The following is an 18964-nucleotide window of genomic DNA, read 5'->3' as shown; positions in this document are numbered from 1 at the left end:
TGAGCCACGCTTCTCCACAACCTCTGAAAACCTGGTGAGCGACGATGAGTATCTATATGGATTGCCAGACTCTCAGGCATCAACTGAACTCCCGGATGTCACGCCACAGACGGCTGATTTGCTTCATTGACTTTGACCTGACCTCACCGACCGTTGGTGGAACACATGCAGCGCCCGCCTGTGGCCCCTACACACCTGTGCCACTGCTGGCCGGAGGAGGTGCGTCTGAGGTTCTGCAGGTCCTGCGGAGAGGTCCGGACTTGAGGACCCTGAAGCTGCATGCTGGGGCGGGTGTTGGCGCCTCGCGGCGGATGGCCATGTTACTGGTGAGTCCCCACGAGAGGCACAGGGGTGGCACCCCCCCGGCAGTAAGTTCTTGCCCACAAACTGTCCGATGTGGCTACGGAGCATCAGCCGCTCTGTCTATACCAGATGCCGCGTATTCCCTTTGAAACAGGGCTGTGAGACGACGGATGCCTGTGGTGGGGGTAGCACTCCCTCGCCGTACCTGCATGACTTGATTGTACATTCAGTTCACGAGCTCAGTGAACCCCCCCCCCTCTAGAACATACGGACAGTTAGTGCTCTTTAGAGTGTTTGGACGACAGCATGTTCCGCAGTCAACCTTTTGGCATTATGGTTCTGAGTCCCTTAGTTCTGGGTCTGGTGTTTATTTCCCTTCCTTTTGAGAGACACATCTGACGGATGCAGAGGTACATACTCTGCGCCGTCGGTGGAGGGGGCAGGTATATGCTACAGGCTACTCTGCATACGCGCGTGGGACTCTGATTTGGATTCGCCCAGGGGTCCCCTTCAGCGTTGCACACAGCAGCATTGATGGCGATGGCAGGTACACGCTGCTCCTGGGCCGACTAGATGGCCAACACATAGTCATAGCCTCTGTTTACGCTCCCAACATCGACCAGGGGCGTTTCCTCGCACAATTGTCGACGGCGATAGCGGCGTGGCCAGGCGTGCCGCTTTTGCTAGGGGGTGATTGCAATTGTGTTCTTGATGTCACACTAGATAGATCTCTCCCCCTTTGGCGAATGCGACGCTACACGGTACATCGAGGGCCTTCGCTGACTGGGCGATGCAGTGGGATCTCGTTGATGCCTGGCGTAGCCGTAACCCCAACACAAGGGTATATTCATACTACTCGGGCGCTCACACGTTACATGTTAGACTCGATAGATTTATGCTGACTAGCGACCTTCTGCCCTTAGTCACTGACTCCTGTTACCTGGGACGCACCCACTCAGATCACAACCCACACATGCGTGACTTCGCCTGGGAACGCCCACCCCCCCCCGATTCCTACGTGGCGGCTCCAGCCAGACGTTTTATTGGACGCCCCATTCCGGGAATTGCTATCGGCCCGTATCTTGCAGTATTTTGAAGAGAACACTGACACTGCGACTACCCCACAGGTTGAGTGGGACGCATTTAAAGTGGTCGCGAGGGGCCATTGTCTGGGGGCACGGGCGGGACTGCGGCGTCAGGTAGATAGGGAGCTGACGCAGACGGAGGCGGAACTGTTGGCGGGCGAGCGGGAGGCGGTGGAGGGGGACGATGCGCGGTTGCTGAGCGCTCGTGGGAGGCATGCCCAGATTCTTGATAGATTAAAGAACTTGAATTATGCAGCGCACTCGGCGCGTACGCACCAAGCTGGGGACAAATCGGGCAAACTGTTAACTTGGCTGACACGGAGAGACACCCAAACATTACCTGTGATGTCGATCCGTACCACACACGGGGCTGTGGTTTACACCCAGAGGGCTATACATGAGTCATTCACGAATCATTACGGGAGCCTGTACTGCTCTCGATTGAGGGCCACCACAGAGGATATCACTGAATACTTATTGGATCTCCCGCTGCCAACGATCACTAATGCGCAGAGTGAGGAACTGGGCGCCCCATTCACGGCGGAAGAAATCCGAGATGTTATATTGAGAAGTGTGGCTCACTGGTTAGAGGAGGCAGACCTGGAAGCAGAGGTCAGCCCGGGACCAGGGTTCAATTCCCGGCTCGGCGGGGTCTTGAGTCCTAAAATGTCCATGGACTCGACAATTCTCGCTCCGGTGCCTACTCGATTCACGGGTTCACACTCTGCGACTCTGGGCAATAGCTTGCTTAATCTCCACAACGGCCCCTCGCGGCGGGATGCCTGGCTTTCACCTTGCGGATACCCTGCTGGGGATATCTCACAGGGGAATACCAGGACGGGTTCCCTAAGCAAGCGCTTAGAAACCGCTTGGTGATTTGCGCTATATAAATTCCTGTACATTTACATTTACATTTATATTCTCTCTCTCAAATGGCAAGGCCCCGGGCCCAGACGGCCTGCCGGCGGAGTTTTATAAGGCTTACTCTGCCATTCTCATCCCTGAGCTGCTTCGGGTGTACGCAGCAGTGATACACGATGCTGCTCTCCCCTTGTCTCTGAATGAGGCCAATGTGGTTTCCCTCTTGAAGCCGGGCAGAGATGCGCTGAGCATGGGTTCATACAGACCTCTTGCCCTTCTCAATACAGACTATAAGATCATAGCATCTGCGCTGGCCCAAAGGTTGGCACCTTTGGTCCCTTGTAAAACAACAAAAGAGTGTCGTGAGAGAAGTGTGTAAGCACTAGACACAGAGAAGAAATCTCCCTGAAGAAGTCACAGTGGAAATCAGCGGGGGTTTTTTTAGGAAGCCCTCACTCACCACCCTGGGTGGTGACATGCTTCATAATCGGGCCCACCAGGAGAAGCCGAATGCCTCCCTGGTGTGCTACAACGCCAGATTACTGCGGAGCAGGTTCTTTGTGGCAAAAGTGTCAAAAAGAAATGTGAATTAAAAATGTCAGAAACTGTACCATACGGAAACATTTTTATTCAATGGTCAGTTTGACATAAGTAAAATATGTGTGGGAAACTTACCAGTTAATGACTCGGTTGTTTCCACTTAAAGTGGGGTCAACATGTTTCTGCCTGTCCATGTGTCATTTACTGGGCTTTCATCAGGACCGTCAGGAGGTGTACCTCGGCGGTATGGGCGCGCTAAGGCCCACCCTTACCAGAGGACGTGAAAGTTAAAAACAAGTGTGTAAAATAAAGTGCAAAAACCAAACAAAAGTGATGGGAAACCTTCAATTTGAGGTCCCTGTACTGTTTGTAATGCACAAGATCCACTCCCCATGGGTCTCGGGAGGGGGGGGGAAGCGACAATGGCACACTGCATGCAACGCCTGCCACCCGTTTTGCACCTAGCGTCTCCTGCTACCGGACACCTCTGGTCCCTGCCCTGGTACATGCGGACCAGAATAATGGATTTGTCCCCGCCCGCAGCGCTTCGCACAATATACGGCGACTGTTTTGTGTGCAGAGTTTGTCGGTATCCTAGTGGACCCTTTCGGGGTGTATTGTACTTGACCTAGAGAAGGCGTTTGACTCGGTGGAGTGGCCCTACTTGGCGCTAGTGTTGGAAAAATTTGGTCTGGGCGCACCCTACCTTCGAATGGTGGAACTCCTTTACTCCGTCCCCGTGGTGCGTGTACGGATGGGCAGGCTTTTCTCGAACCCGATCCGTGTTCGCAGAGGCACGAGACAAGGGTGTCCCCTCTCTCCCCTAATATTTGCTCTCATAATGGAGCCTCTAGCGGCACAACTGCGCGCTTCTGGTGAGGATTGGGGTATTCCGTTGTTAGACGGGATACACTCGGTATCTCTGTATGCTGATGATTTATTGATCTATATCAAGGATTTAACCTGCTTCCCGCGCTTGCTCACGGACATATTCTGCAATTTTGGCGAAATGTCGGGGTTGCATGTTAATTGGGCAAAGTCGGGGGTATACTCTTTTGCTGCAAATACCCCTGAGTGTGAGATCACGGTGATGGGCGAACGACTTCGTTGGTATCCGACAACCTTTCGTTACCTGGGTATTCATGTTTACCGAGACCCTGCCGATCTATTGGATGGCAATCTTACGAGAGCGATATCATCGCTCACGGCCCAAGTATCCTTTTGGAATACTCTTCCGCTGAATGTCCCCAGCCGCATTGCCCTGGCCAAGGCGATCGTTCTGCCCAGGTTGCTGTACTACTATGCAAATCTGCCGTTATATGTCCCGGCCCACACCTGTCACGAACTGGACTCTCTAACCAGGCGATTGATCTGGAACAAGGGGCGTCCCAGAGTGGCCTTGAAAACCCTTCACGCTGCAACGGAGAGTGGTGGGCAGGCGGTTCCCAATCACGAGCTTTATTACCTGGCTGCGCAGTTGCAATGGGTCGCCTACTGGCTGAGTGGGAGACATCTGGGTGATACCGCCACGGCGGAGTCCATCATGTCGGTTCCGCAGATACATGCACTGTTTCACCCTTTAGCCAAGACCCGAATTCCGAGTCAGTTACACCTTGCGGTAGCAAAGAGGTGTTACCTGAGAAGTTTGAGACTCACCGCAACGGCTAAACCGTATGCACCCAATCTCCCACTGCTGGGTACGCCCTGGGGTACCGGAACACTCCCGACACCTGTACTGTACTGCTGGGGGGCGGCCGATTTGGACAGTTTGGGCGACCTATTTGCGGAGGGTACATTGCTTCCTTTTGCGACTTTGGCGGAAACTTCGGGACTGCCAGCCGGACAGTTCCTGACCCATGCACAGCTTTTGCACACACTAACGGGGGCCTGGGGTCCGTTGACAGAGGAACCACCTGCACACCTCCTCATTCAATACCTACATGTGATGGGGAATGGTAGTCACCTAATACATTGGCTTGCTCAAGCACTACACATACATACACAGTTCTCCCCCCAGCGCCTGCGAGACAAATGGACGGCTGACAGGGATCGGGACTGGACGGACAGGGAGTGGACACTGATACTGGCTGGAGCTTTGAATGTGCCACGCAATGCGCGCTTTAAGATTATACAGTATTATATTGTACATCGTGCGTATCTGTCTCCGGACAAAATCAACCGATACTTTTGGCTCACCACAACAGCATGTCCCAGATGCGGGCTAGTAGACGCGCAGTTCCTACATGTCCTTTGGACGTGCTCTTCGCTGCAGCCCTACTGGACTGCAGTATCAACTGTATTGGCAAACACGACAGGGGGTACCTTACCGAACACTTGGGAAGCCTGCCTGTTAGGTTTATTCAAAAGAACTAAGCAGACGAAGGTTCAGGCGAGATTCTGGGACCTGGGACTTATCACAGCGAAACGACTCATTACGAGGCGTTGGAAGCATGGTGTACCTCCCCGAGCGATACAGTGGCGTAACTCTCTGGACAATTGGGCAAGAGCGGAGAGTGTGGCGCTGCATAGGGAGGAGACGGTGGGGCTCAGGAAGTACCCCATAGCGCTGGATTGGGATGCCGTCCTGACGACCTACCATCGAGTGTGCTTGCAGCATAACATTGTGTAAATATCTCCGCTTCTCTATCCCCTTCCACTTCTACTGCCGCTCTCTCCTCTCCCCCTCTCCCCTCCCTCCCTGTGCGCCCCCCCTTTCTTTTCTTTATGGGAACCCCCCCGCGCTCTACCGCACGTGCGATGGACCCTGTGACGTACGCCACGCCACTGCCACGGAGCGCTATGGACCTGCTCTCTGTCCACATCGATGTCTTCACACACACACACACGATTACTGTTAGCCATCACCAAACCCCTTGTTTTCTGTATATTTTGGATTGTTCTTTAACTTTGATTGTTTTCAAGAAACAGCTTTGGATATGTGATACACTGTCTTTGTGACTAACTCCTTTAGTTTTCCAGTCATAGCATAACCTATGCACCGAACTGAACGAATCTAAGATATGCAATCTCACTGCAGATGTTGCTTTTCTCCGTAGCGGAGCACTAACATTACTGAACGATGTGCTGAGAATCTGTCACGCTGTTTACTTGTGCACTTCTTCTTTGCTCTTATTCCTTGTTGCCATGTTTCCGCACGAGAGTGGATGCCCGCAACGGCCTGTGCACAATGCCTCACGTTACAGTGCCATTTATTATTTCTGTATGTATATGGGTACTGATGTACTATGACAAAATGCAAATAAACATATTCAAACAAAAAATGGGTGCCCTGAGCATGGGGACAGAAGGGAAGAAAGCACTGCAGTTGTAAACTGGAAGACAGAGAGTGGCCCAGAGACCTCGACTTCCCTGAAACCCCTCATGCACCATATGAGATTTGTCACTGAACAAGCTAGAGCCATCGAATGGCATGTAAATGAGGGACTCATAAATATCCCCATAAATCCATTGGACCACAACCAGGCAAGGTGACAGAGTGCCATCCTAGAAGTCATGGCCCTGCCTAGGGAGTCTGTGGTGTCCAGTCCTCACTTGATGGCGAACTTTGCTGCGTCCCGACCCCCTAACCAAGGCTTGGTTGAGGCTGGCACGGCCCTCTACAGGCAACATGGGGAGCAGCTGCCCAGCCGAGTCTCATAGAGCATGGGAGTATTGGTCCAAGAGACATGCAGTGTTCACCAAATACAAGGCCAAGTCGGCAGAAGAGAAAGTTCTCTTCCTAACAATATCCTGCCTCTTGGATTCCCTGTCTGGTGGGTGGGGTGCTGGAATGGAACATTTTAGGGTTAACTTTGGCTATGGTGGTTTGCATTACCAGGCTTGCCAGGGACGGTTGCTGGCGAGTAAGTCTGGATCTCCAGGGGCAGGACGTGGTGACAGGTGAACATGCAGTGCATGGGAGCCCCCATGCAAGGTTTAGCCTAGGCCCCCAGGAATATATGGGTGAGGGTCTCATTGAAGGTAAGCAAATGTTCGTCAGAGGTTGCCCCTGGGTAAAGCACCTCAATCAAGACATTGCTCGTGACCTCGACCACTGGCAGCTGTGTTCAAGGACCTCCGCTTCCCTGCTCATCAGTATTGCAGAGGATGCACCTTCCTCCAAAACAGAGCCAGGTGTGTAAAGCATGCCAGAATCCAGGGAGGTGGCCAAGTCGCTGGTGTCACCCAGCTCCACGTGCCCGTTGTCTTCCTGATCAGGGTCCTCCTCAAATGGACCATAACCCTCTTTCTCAATGCCCCCTTCGGCGATAAAGGGCCTGTCTAAAGGCAGCAAGTCCAAGTGCTGGTATGGTGTGGACGTCACCGGTATCTACATTAAGCACAGTGCTGACTCAAAGTCGGAGATGGGTATGGTTTCATCCTCCAGCAGCACCAGTGTCATGAAGGTCAGCACTGGAGGGACTGTGGCCAGTGTGGGTACAGACACCCAAGGCAGCACCAAGCAAGATCTGGGCCCGGATCCAGAGGGTTGGGATGCATCAGAAGTGAACTCACTGGCGGTAAACCAGCTGGTGCAACCCTCTGCTCTGTGGGGCCCAAAAGCACACCAGAGGGAGTCGGTTGCCCGAAGAAAGCATGCATGGCATCATAAAATTCTTTCAGCTAGGAGGGCATTGCTATGGGGAACATTGGGTAGTGTGGATCGGGTCCTTACACCGGATCTGCAGGTGGAGTGCAGGATGGGGGCATAGATGCACAAGGTTTGGATGGGGAAGTCGAAGAATGCTTCAGCTTCTTGTGCTTTCTTGGACTTACCTGACTTGGAGGAAGAGGTCTTGGAGCAGGATCCACTCCTAGAGAGGCCTGAGTTCTTCCTCAGGAAAGTCACAGAGACCTCTTCTGCCGTGCTGCCAGAAGCTTTATCGCCCACTAATGAATCGCTTTGGTGTACATCGACTTGCAATTGATGTAGGCCTTTGGGTCATGAACCGACCCCAGGCACCGGAGACAGAAAAAGTGGGGCTCTATGACATTACCCGCAAGCTCTAAACCCTGTAGGTTCTGCAGTGGACATGTCTCTAGCACACTGGGTGCGAATGCTGAAAAACTGTTGAAAAAGTTTGCCATTGTAGCTCTCCGGATCCACGCTGCTGGCTCGGAACAAAAGGAATTGATGACCGCGTGCCACGGTGGTGCATATATGGGCACCGCAAATGTGTGTAGATAGATACCTCTTAAGATTTCCCTGATCCAGTCTGATATGTGGGGAATGCTCTAAGGTGATGAATCTCTGGTTAGAAGTCTCCATCAGAAATATTAATATTGTGACAGCCTAGCACAGAGAAATGGATATCCCGCCATTCACCAACTGGCATTAACTGTAGAAATAGGGAAGCTGTGTCATGCATTTTCAGCACTGAGCTGTAGAAATGTGGTTATTGTGCCATGACCCACAACTATAAGCCATATATGTAGAACGTTTTTGCTATGCAACCATAGCATTGCCTCATAGTAATAGAGATAAGTGCCATCCACCCACAAAAACTCTTCCATTGAAATAATTATGCAGTAGTAGTTAGCCATAGGCCTTAGCTTAATCACTAGAAACAGAGTGCTGTATCCCTTTACACTGAATCACTTAGTAGAGTGAACTAGTGCACAGCGTGTTTATGTTGAAGTTGATACTAATTTTGCAAAAATGCGTCGGTAGGTGCTCCCAAGGTATCGTCTCCTGTCCTCGTGAGGATTTGGATAACAAAGTATTAGAAGTGCATTCAAGTGTTAGTTGTTTGCATCCCCTGAGGCACACTGAAGATAATGTTCAGAAAGGTATATAATAAATCTCTTGTGAAAAAAGTTCAGGTTGTCGAATTGATTTATTTTTATCTCATTTATGCTCGTTTCAAAATCATCAATCCATATTCATCAATGTACATATTTATTGCACAAGTGGTTTGTGTGTGCTCCTATGCATTTCGGGCAATGGCCCTTCGTCCGGGGCATAGGAGCACACACAAACCACTTGTGCAATAAATATGTACATTGATGAATATGGATTGATGATTTTGAAACGAGCATAAATGAGATAAAAATAAATCAATTCGACAACCTGAACTTTTTTCACAAGAGATTTATTATATACCTTTCTGAACATTATCTTCAGTGTGCCTCAGGGGATGCAAACAACTAACACTTGAATGCACTTCTAATACTTTGTTATCCCTTTACACTGAGCCATGCCACATTAATGTCATGCCACACCACACCACCACAGCCTTAGTATACACAAAATAAAAGTATTTTGTTGAATACCAATAACCTTGTCTGCAGAAATCAGACACTTGTGCTGCACTCCCAACTCTCTGGATCTATAAAAATAAGTCTACTTTGTAATGCACATTGTAAGTTCCCATTCTACAATGAATCCCCTCTTATATAAGACAATATGATTTTTCAGATGCTTCATACAACCTCAGACCTTCTGCCTTTTCTAATGTTGTTTTTTTCTGCTGCAGCTCTCCACCGCCAAAGATGGAAGCTTTTGAAGAGTTCAAAAATGAGAGAGGAAGTGAAATCAACCGTATATTTAAGGAAAACAAGGCTATTTTGATCGACCGAAAAGCAAAAATGAGAGAAGTAACCCAGACCATCAATATCATTAAGTATGGAATTGACAACACCACAAAAGCTCTTTCAGCCAAGACCCAAGAAAGGGAGAATCAAGGTAACTCATAAGGGATTATACTTTATGGTTGATTGTTCATAGACGGGCAGAGATTATCTCAACTCTTGCTTAGATTTCCATTTGTGTTATGTGAGAGGAAAGGAGTGTGTAAAACAATGGCATTAATATAAGGAAATTGAGGGGAACGTAGTAGGCCCCTGTAGAAGATAGCTGTGTTTTGAGATTATGCATGCTAGGACTCTTGCGGTTCTGTGTGGACTCTAAACAGGATTTACGTAATCTGCTGGGAGGTATTATGGTGTGGTTATAAAAGTTATGACGCAGTGCGATCAGGGTGTGGTTATATGTTAAAGAATAAAGGCGTATGTTGCAGAGCTCCATGTGCAGCATATTTCATTTGCTTGCTCCAAGGTTGGGGAGGATGCTACAGCTGGTGACCAGTAAGGGGTATGTGCCCGGAAGAAACAAGGCTGCTCTCGGTGAGAGTTTTCAACAGTACAGCAAACTGCTCTTGTGTGCCCTGTGCACCATGAATCTATGCAAAGCAGTCTGCAGTTGACTTATGTGGAGTCAAAGCTCTGCTCCAGCCCATTCTCGGCCATCGAAGATGATGTAGGCCCTGCGAAGGAGTACATTCAAGAAACCCGCCAGAAACTTGCTAGTTAGGCTGCCGGAAGAGAGACCACGCCGCGCCATAACACAGAGCCATCATTCATACGAAGCCAACGCTGAAAGCAGACAACCAGGTACGAAAATTGAAACTTACATATAGGCATAGGCGCTAGCTTGCTGTATGCGGAGTCAAATGGTCAAATGAGAGACTAGTAGCGCAATTTTAATTAACAGCGCATTTTAAGATTTGTGGTGTTTTAAATTACTCAGCGCACGTTTTCTAGAGAGCGCTGCTCGAAATTGTTTAATTCCCTTTTAAATACCTGCATTATCACTATTATAACTTCACCGGAGTGCTGACCCGATTCCTCTTCCTGCCCGCCTCGGTCCGACTCGGTAATTCATTACCGTTGTGCGGAGGGCGGACAGGTGAGGGCCAGGCACTTCCGGGAGCGGTTAGCGCTCTAGTTGTCCACTGGGGGCTACTTAGGCGGAGCCTTCAGACAGCGCAGCTGCGGTGGAAGACGGTGGCAGTGTCTTCCCACCGCTAGCTTGCTGTATGCGGAGTCAAATTGTCAAATGAGAGACTAGTAGCGCAATTTTAATTAACAGCGCATTTTAAGATTTGTGGTGTTTTAAATTACTCAGCGCACGTTTTCTAGAGAGCGCTGCTCGAAATTGTTTAATTCCCTTTTAAATACCTGCATTATCACTATTATAACTTCACCGGAGTGCTGACCCGATTCCTCTTCCTGCCCGCCTCGGTCCGACTCGGTAATTCATTACCGTTGTGCGGAGGGCGGACAGGTGAGGGCCAGGCACTTCCGGGAGCGGTTAGCGCTCTAGTTGTCCACTGGGGGCTACTTAGGCGGAGCCTTCAGACAGCGCAGCTGCGGTGGAAGACGGTGGCAGTGTCTTCCCACCGCTAGCTTGCTGTATGCGGAGTCAAATTGTCAAATGAGAGACTAGTAGCGCAATTTTAATTAACAGCGCATTTTAAGATTTGTGGTGTTTTAAATTACTCAGCGCACGTTTTCTAGAGAGCGCTGCTCGAAATTGTTTAATTCCCTTTTAAATACCTGCATTATCACTATTATAACTTCACCGGAGTGCTGACCCGATTCCTCTTCCTGCCCGCCTCGGTCCGACTCGGTAATTCATTACCGTTGTGCGGAGGGCGGACAGGTGAGGGCCAGGCACTTCCGGGAGCGGTTAGCGCTCTAGTTGTCCACTGGGGGCTACTTAGCCATCGCCTCTTCGGAAGCGCGCAGCGATTGCGCGCAGCCTCATTGCAGCCGAAGACCAGCCAAAGAGCTGCCCGTCTGCGCCCGTCCGCGACAGGACGAGGCGACGGGGCATGACACTTACAACATGCCGCCTTCACGAGCTGATAACCATATCAGGTATGAGGCTACCTTTCTGAAAACCGTAAACCAACAAACATCTCCGTGCTTTTCTGAGGATAGCAGACCCTGCTTTGTAGGACCGTTTTCATGCAAAAGATGTCATTACTCCTCTATGCCTTTCACTGAATCCCATATACCTAGCAAGTCACCTCATGATCTGCACTGTATCCTAATTAATGCTCGCTCAATGCCCAAACATCAAATTGAGATCTGGGATTTAATACATTCTTTGACTCCAGATCTCTGTTTCATCCCTGAAACTTGGCTAAAGCCCCACACGGTATCTGCCATTGCATTGGGAGTACCTTTGGGTTACAAACTTCATCATTCCGACCGTCCTGACAAAATAGGTGGCGGCATCGCCATAATTTATAAAGAGTCCTTCAAACTAGACATTTTGGACAAACAATGTTGCAAAGAAATGGAAACTATGGTTTTCAGAATTATTCTCCCAAACAGAAAAGCTAGTAAAGGCGTACTTATATACAGACCACCCCCTCCTTGTCCCAATTTTTCTACATCTCTCTTAGAGATGCTTGGCCCCCATATACGGGCCAATGAGGATTTTCTCCTTCTTGGAGATTTTAATATTCATACTGACCAACCTGACTCCATAGGCGCTAAAAGTTTGATTACCGACATGAACACCATCGGTCTGACACAAAAAAATCAGGATCCCACCCATGAAGGTGGACACTGCATTGACCTGATATATACCAACTTTGACAACATACTGTGTCATAAACCCATCCAACTCAATTGGTCAGATCATTTTTTACTACAATTCACAATCTTTAAAGCTAATGCAGGTCCCCACAAGAAACCACTACCCCCCTCTATACGCAGACAGTGGCATAAACACACACTGGAGACGTTACAAAAGGTGTGGGAAAAACCCGAGATTAGAGACACCGAAGACGTAGAACACAAGTTAACTATGTTCCAACAATCTCTTACTACAGCCATTGATAAAATTGCTCCCCTGAAAACATTCAAACAACTTCCTGTAGCTAAGCAGGAGAAATGGTATACCGAGGCCCTTAGGAAAGAGAAACAAGAATGCAGGAGGATAGAAAAAAGGTGGAGGAAATCACACTCTGAGGAGAACGAAAAGGCACACCGTGCAGCGCAAAACAATTACTACAAACATATTAAAGCTGCCCGCAAAAACACTATTGCTCAACAACTATTAGAAGCAGGCAATTCTCCTAAAGAATTGTATAGGATTCTGGAAACTTTCACTAAACCCATGGCCTGCACAAGCCCAGATGACTTCTCACAAAATCTATGTGAAGAGGTCTCATTATACTTCGAAAACAAAATAGAGGCAATCTATGAAAAAATTCTGGCATCCCAACCAAATAGTGATACCATGAATACCTCCTCCCCCTATAACAATACCAACTTCACTTTAACCACATTTCCTCCTGTCAATACCGAAGAGCTCCACACAATTATGACCCAAGTAAAATCTGGCTCACCGAATGACCTCATTCCTGCCAAAACCCTGACCTCTCTCCGCACCTTGTTAGCCCCCCACATTCAGGATGTAATAAATCAGTCTTTGAAAGAGGGAAAAGTACCAGCTGAGTGGAAAAATGCAGTGGTGAACCCCATCCGCAAGAATGCGGCACTCCCGTGGACAGAGCTTTCCAACCTCCGTCCCATCTCCCTTCTGCCTTATTACAGCAAGATGGCCGAGAAACACGTTAATGCACACCTGTCTAGTTACATCGAGGCAGCGGGCAGCCTAGACCACTCGCAATCCGGTTTCAGGCCTAACCATAGCACCGAATCAGCTCTCCTCTCAGTGACAGATAACATCAGAATGTCACTTGACAGGGGGAGCTCAGTGATTCTGGTGCTATTGGATTTGTCCGCTGCCTTCGACACGGTGTCGCATGAAATTCTTCTCGACCGTCTGAAGGCAGTGGGAGTAAAAGGGACCGCCCTTGCATGGCTTGAAAGCTTTCTTGAAGACAGACAACAAGGGGTCAAACTAGGCTCTCATAAATCTGTCTGCAGGAAGCTTACCAAGGGTGTGCCACAGGGCTCATGCTTGAGCCCCACGTTATTTAACGTATATGTGGCCCCTTTGGCAGAGATTATAAGATCCTACGGGTTCTCTCCAATCTCCTACGCTGACGACACTCAGCTGCTATTTCCCTTTCAGACCATCACTCCTGCTGTCATGAAATCTTTCCAAGATGGCATGAGAGCAGTGGCAGGATGGATGGCTCAGAACTTCCTCCAGTGCAACGTGTCCAAAACGGAGGTCATGTTGTTCGGAGGGGCCACTCTGCTCTGGTCGCCAGATTGGTGGCCACTTGAGCTAGGACCTGTCCCAGCGCCCAAACTCACCATCAAAAATCTGGGAGTACGCCTAGACCAAGCTCTGATCATGAAAGATCACGTCAGTCAGGTTACAGGAACATGTTTCCGTACAATAGGTCTTCTACGGCGTATCTTCCCCTTCCTACCCAACATCTATAGGAAAACGCTGGTACAGGCACTAATCCTTGGACGAGTGGACTATTGTAATAGTCTACTCATTTCCGCCAACCAGGAACAACTACGCAGACTGCAGGTGGTGCAGAATACTGCGGCAAGACTCATCTTGAATGCTCCCCCCCGCACCCCTTCCCGCCCTCTTCTCTCCCATCTCCATTGGCTTCCAGTGCAACTGCGTATAAACTTCAAAATGTGCTGCATTATGCACAAATGCATATATGGATCCGGCCCCAAATATCTAAAAGAAATTTTTCTTCCATATTCTCCTGGACGGGCTCTGCGCTCCAGCAACACCATGCTGCTGCATGTTCCTAAAGTCTCCAAAGTAAGACAGGGGGGGCGTGCCCCCTCCTATAAAGGCCCCTTGTTGTGGAATTCTCTTCCACCTCAGTTGAGGCTAACTTCCAATCTCTTTTCCTTTAGGAAAAAATTAAAAACTCACCTGTTCTCATACGAATAACATGGCCACTCTCTTTGTCACCTCATTTACTACAGTCTGCCCAATTCATGCAAGCTACGCGCGGAGATACCCCTTCGGGGCTGATTCATGCGCGATACAAGACCATAAATAAATAAATAAATAAATAAAAATAAAATGCCTCACAACCTTGAATAGGATGTGACTACCCAGGCTCAGGTACAAGGCCGATGCTTGCAGCACTTGCAGGTGGCATCCTGTGCAACAAACGCTGCCTGGACAGAATATATTCCGAATGGCAGCAGAAGGAAGCGCAAAATACAATGCAGCCACATTCCGGAAGCCACCACCTCCGTTTGACACAGCGAAGAATCAGAACATTGGTGCCAGGTGGGCTCCATGGATCAAAATGTTCAATGATTTCATATATGCGCTGGAAGAAGAAGACGATAAGAAGATCATTAAATACTCGAAAAATCCTGCCAGTGATGAAGTGAAAGAAGTGCTAAAGAAAGTCTCACAAACTGATGCAATGTCATATCAAAAGATAAAAGAAGCATTGAAAGCCAAGTTTAATCCGATGCTGAATGTCGACTATGAAATGTACATCTTCAATCAAGCACAACAACTGGCTGGTAAAACAATGTATGAGTTTGCTGAGAGAGTTGACGCACTTATCAAACTCTGTATGTTTTTTATTTCAATAAAGAGGAAACAATGCGCCTCGGAATCATCAATGGTTGTCTCTCAGTCTATTCCAGAAGGTGCATGTTTAGAGAGACACTCAGTTTACAGAAAATGCTAATGACTGTGAGGGCAGAACGAGCAGATCGATAAGCTACTGATATGATGTAGGAACACCGTGCAATGAATCAGCATTGATCATGAAAACTAAGCATAATCACATTACAGATGCATGCAAGTTGATGTCTCCAGAGAAAGAAAAGTTATGCTCCTGATGTTGGTTTTAATTTTCCCATTAAGGTAAATGTCCAGCCATGGGGCAGACAAGCAAAGGTTGCAGGAAAGAAAACCACGTTTTAACGGTCTGCAAAGTGAAAGAGAAACTAAATGCTTCACAGCAAGAAGACAAAAGGGGGCAAAAGGTTGCAGAGCATTAATGCCTTCATGCTGTCCTCACTTGTCGGATGTGCTGGAATAGTTTTGGTTCGAGCAGGCGAAGTACAGGCTTATCAAGACCACATACTGATCGTGCCACGCTGTAACTGTTTCGGGTCGACCATCGATATCGGATTGCCTTTTAAATGTTTTATACATTCTTGCCATGCCAAGAACTTGAGAAGGTTTAAGGAGCTCAAGGAAAATATAAGTCACAGGGAAAAAATAAAAATATGATGAGATTTTCTGTCAGCGATTACGTATGGAGTTCAGTACTTTCTAGGACTTCCTACTACTCATTTTCCCGACTCGCTTTTCATTTCCCGCACGCTTTTGCCTTGAAAAAGTCCATATGACGAAACACGTGTCGGCTACCAGCTTGTATAACCGTACTGAGATAGAGGTCAGAAAATAAAAGAAAGTAAAATTTGAAATGGACTGCCTCTGATTAACCTTTGTGAATGTGGGCTCCACTCGCAAGTTTTACCTGCGCCTCATCCCTGGTGGTCCAGTGGACCTCTGTCTCCTTTCTCTCACTCCGCTCTTTTTCTCCATTCTCACTCGTTTTTCACTGATTTCAATCTCCCCCTTTTACTCTCCTTCTGTGCCTTTCCTCCGTTTTCACTCTTGTTTACTGATTTCAATATCCCCCTTTCACTTCCCTGTGTGTCTTTCCTCCGTTCTCACTCGTTTTTCACTGATTTCAATCTCCCCCATTTACTCTCCTTCTGTGTCTTTCCTGTTTTCACTCTTTTTTAACTGATTTCAATCTCCCCTTTCAGTACCCTCTGTGTCTTTCCTCCGTTTTCACTTGTTTTTTACTGATTTCAATCTCCCCGTCTGTGTCTTTTCTCAGTTTTCACTTGTTTTTTACTGTTTTTAATCTCCCCCTTTCACTCCCCCTCTGTGTCTTTCCCCCGTTTTCACTCTTTTTTCACTGATTTAATCTTCCCCTCTCACTCTCCTTCTATGTCTTTCCCCCACTTTTGTTGCACCTTTCTCTGCCTCATTTCCTCTCTTTTTGCCTTTTTCTGCCCGTTTTTCCCTGCCGCTGCTGCCCAGTGGCCCCTCCCCTCCAGCACGACCAATGCGACCGGCCCAATCCAGCTCCCCTCCCCGCTCCTGCCTCCCAGCTGTCCAGCCCTCCCCGACCCCTACTTAATGTCGACGCGGACAGCGGGCGCGCCACTGGTGCGCCAAAGGCCGACCAATCTCCGCCCCTCCGCGACCTGACCGCGACCAGTGCCAGGAGCCCTGGACCTCCGCAACGCCAACGCTACAACCCAGCGGCACTCAACGCTCTCAACCCAGGATGCAACAACAACTGCAAGCTAGCATCACCAGCCGACACCCATGGACCCGTGAGCTGCCACCTCTGCCGGCACATCTGCAGCACCGCCAAGACCACGAACCCGGCAAAACCCACGCACCGCCAAGACCACGAACCCGGCAAAACCCACCCGCAAGAGCACAACCCAACCGAAGACCCTGCAATGCATCCTCCTCAATGTCCAATCCCTCCACAAACACGCCACCGACAACTGGGGCCTCCTCGACAGCACCACCCCGGAAGTAGCGTTTTTCACTGAAACATGGACCAACACCACCTCAGGACCCGACATCGCCATCGCCATTCCCCAAGGATACAAGATCTCCAGGAAGGACCACCCCACCCACCCGGGAGGAGGAATCGCCATCGTCCACAAATCCAACCTCCGCCTGAGCACACTCCCTGACGAGCCCACAGACCTGATGGAACACCTTCACTTCAAGATACTGGCCAGCCCTACCACCACCCTCAGAGGAACCCTCATCTACCAACCCCCTGGACCCCGCAGCCTTTTGGCTAACTCCATCACGAACATCATCTCTCCGCATGCCATCGCTTTCACCAACTACACCCTACTGAGAGACCTCAACTTCCACCTCGACAACCAACTGGACCCCAGCACCACATCTCTCCTGGATAACCTCCACAACATTGGACTCCACCAGATTGTGACAGAACCCACTTCCTCAGCAGGACACACCCTCGACCCCCTCTTCACAACAGGTAACTCCATCACCTTCAGCCACACCACCAAACTCCCATGGACTGACCAGTGATGCGTCCACTTCACCTCCAGAACACCCACCATCCAAAGGCACCTGCACCTGCTCCCATGAAGAAACTGGACCAGAATCACAAACGACCAGCTGACCTCATCACTCAGCAACTCCCCCCCAACCATCGCAGAAAACAACAACCCCAACACCGCAGCCAGAACCCTGCATGGATCTCTGACAGCGCCAACACCATAGTCCCCCTCAAGAAAAACAACAACACCCACGCCAAGAAAGCCAGATGGTTTACCACCGAACTTCGAGAGTCCAAACGCATTCGCCACTGCCTTGAAAAGGCCTGGAGGAACACCAAATCCACAAAAGCCTGCAAGAACTTCAGAGGTGCCACCAACGGCCACCACCAACTCATCAGAAAAACGAGGAAAAAAGCGATTGAAGACAGAATCTCCACTCAGGCACACAACAGCACAGAACTCTTCAAAATCATCAAGGAGTTCGCCCAACCCACCAGCGAGTCCAGCGACATCCCTCCCTCACAAGACCTCTGCGACAAACTCAGCACCTTTTTCCACCACAAAATCAAGAGCATCTACGACAACTTCGACGAAGGCAACCAAGACACTGAACCCTCACTAACCACCCTGACACCCTGAAGTCAACGATCGACAACTGGACAGCCCTCGCCACTGAAGACACACTGAAGACGATGAAGTCAATCCAATCCGGGGCCCCCACGGACCCCTGCCCCCACAACGTTTTCAACAGAGCCGCCGACAAGATTGCACCCATGCTCTACCACACCATCAACCTCTCCCTGGCAACCACCACGTTCCCTGACGATTGGAAACACACCGAGGTCAACCCCCTCCTGAAGAAACCTTCGGCGGACCCCGCCAACCTCAAAAACTACAGACCCATCTCCCTGCTCCATTTCCCAGCGAAAGTCATTGAGAAAGCTATCAATAGCCAACTCGCCACATTCATCGAAGAGCACAACATCCTCGACTCCTCCCAATCCGGCTTCAGAAAAAAACACAGTACGGAAACCGCCCTCCTCGCTGCAACACACGACATCCGCACCCTACTGAACAAAGGAGAAACAGCAGCCCTCATCCTCCTCAACCTCTCAGCGGCATTCGACACAGTCTCTCACCGCACCCTAATATGCAGACTCCACAACACAGGGAGCCAAGACAAGGCCCTCAACTGGATCCCAGCTTGTCAGACTCCCCCCTTTCCTCTCTGACCCTACACCTACCACCTGCGAAGTCCCCCAGGGGCCCTCTCTCCGCCCTACACTCTTCAATGTCTACATGGCTCCGTTCGCCCACATCGTCAGAACCTACGGACTCAACATTGTGTCTTACGCAGATGACACCCAACTCATCCTCTCCCTATC

At 49.5% G+C, this 18964-nt stretch overlaps 1 protein-coding gene across 3 annotated transcripts in view; it reads left to right on the top strand.

Annotated features, from left to right (window-relative positions):
- The window catches only part of KIF9 (kinesin family member 9), a 691235-nt gene that overhangs the window by 452875 nt on the left and 219396 nt on the right, over positions 1-18964 (top strand). For all 3 annotated transcript variants that reach the window (XM_078664229.1, XM_078664228.1, XM_078664230.1), the window contains one exon: positions 9266-9474. In XM_078664229.1, coding sequence (XP_078520355.1) covers positions 9266-9474 — 209 coding nt within the window. The remainder of the gene's footprint in view (positions 1-9265; positions 9475-18964) is intronic.

Source organism: Lissotriton helveticus, chromosome 10, assembly GCF_964261635.1.
Source record: "Lissotriton helveticus chromosome 10, aLisHel1.1, whole genome shotgun sequence".
In the NCBI taxonomy this organism is placed as follows: Eukaryota; Metazoa; Chordata; class Amphibia; order Caudata; family Salamandridae; genus Lissotriton; species Lissotriton helveticus.
This window is presented reverse-complemented; position numbering and strand designations above follow the sequence as displayed.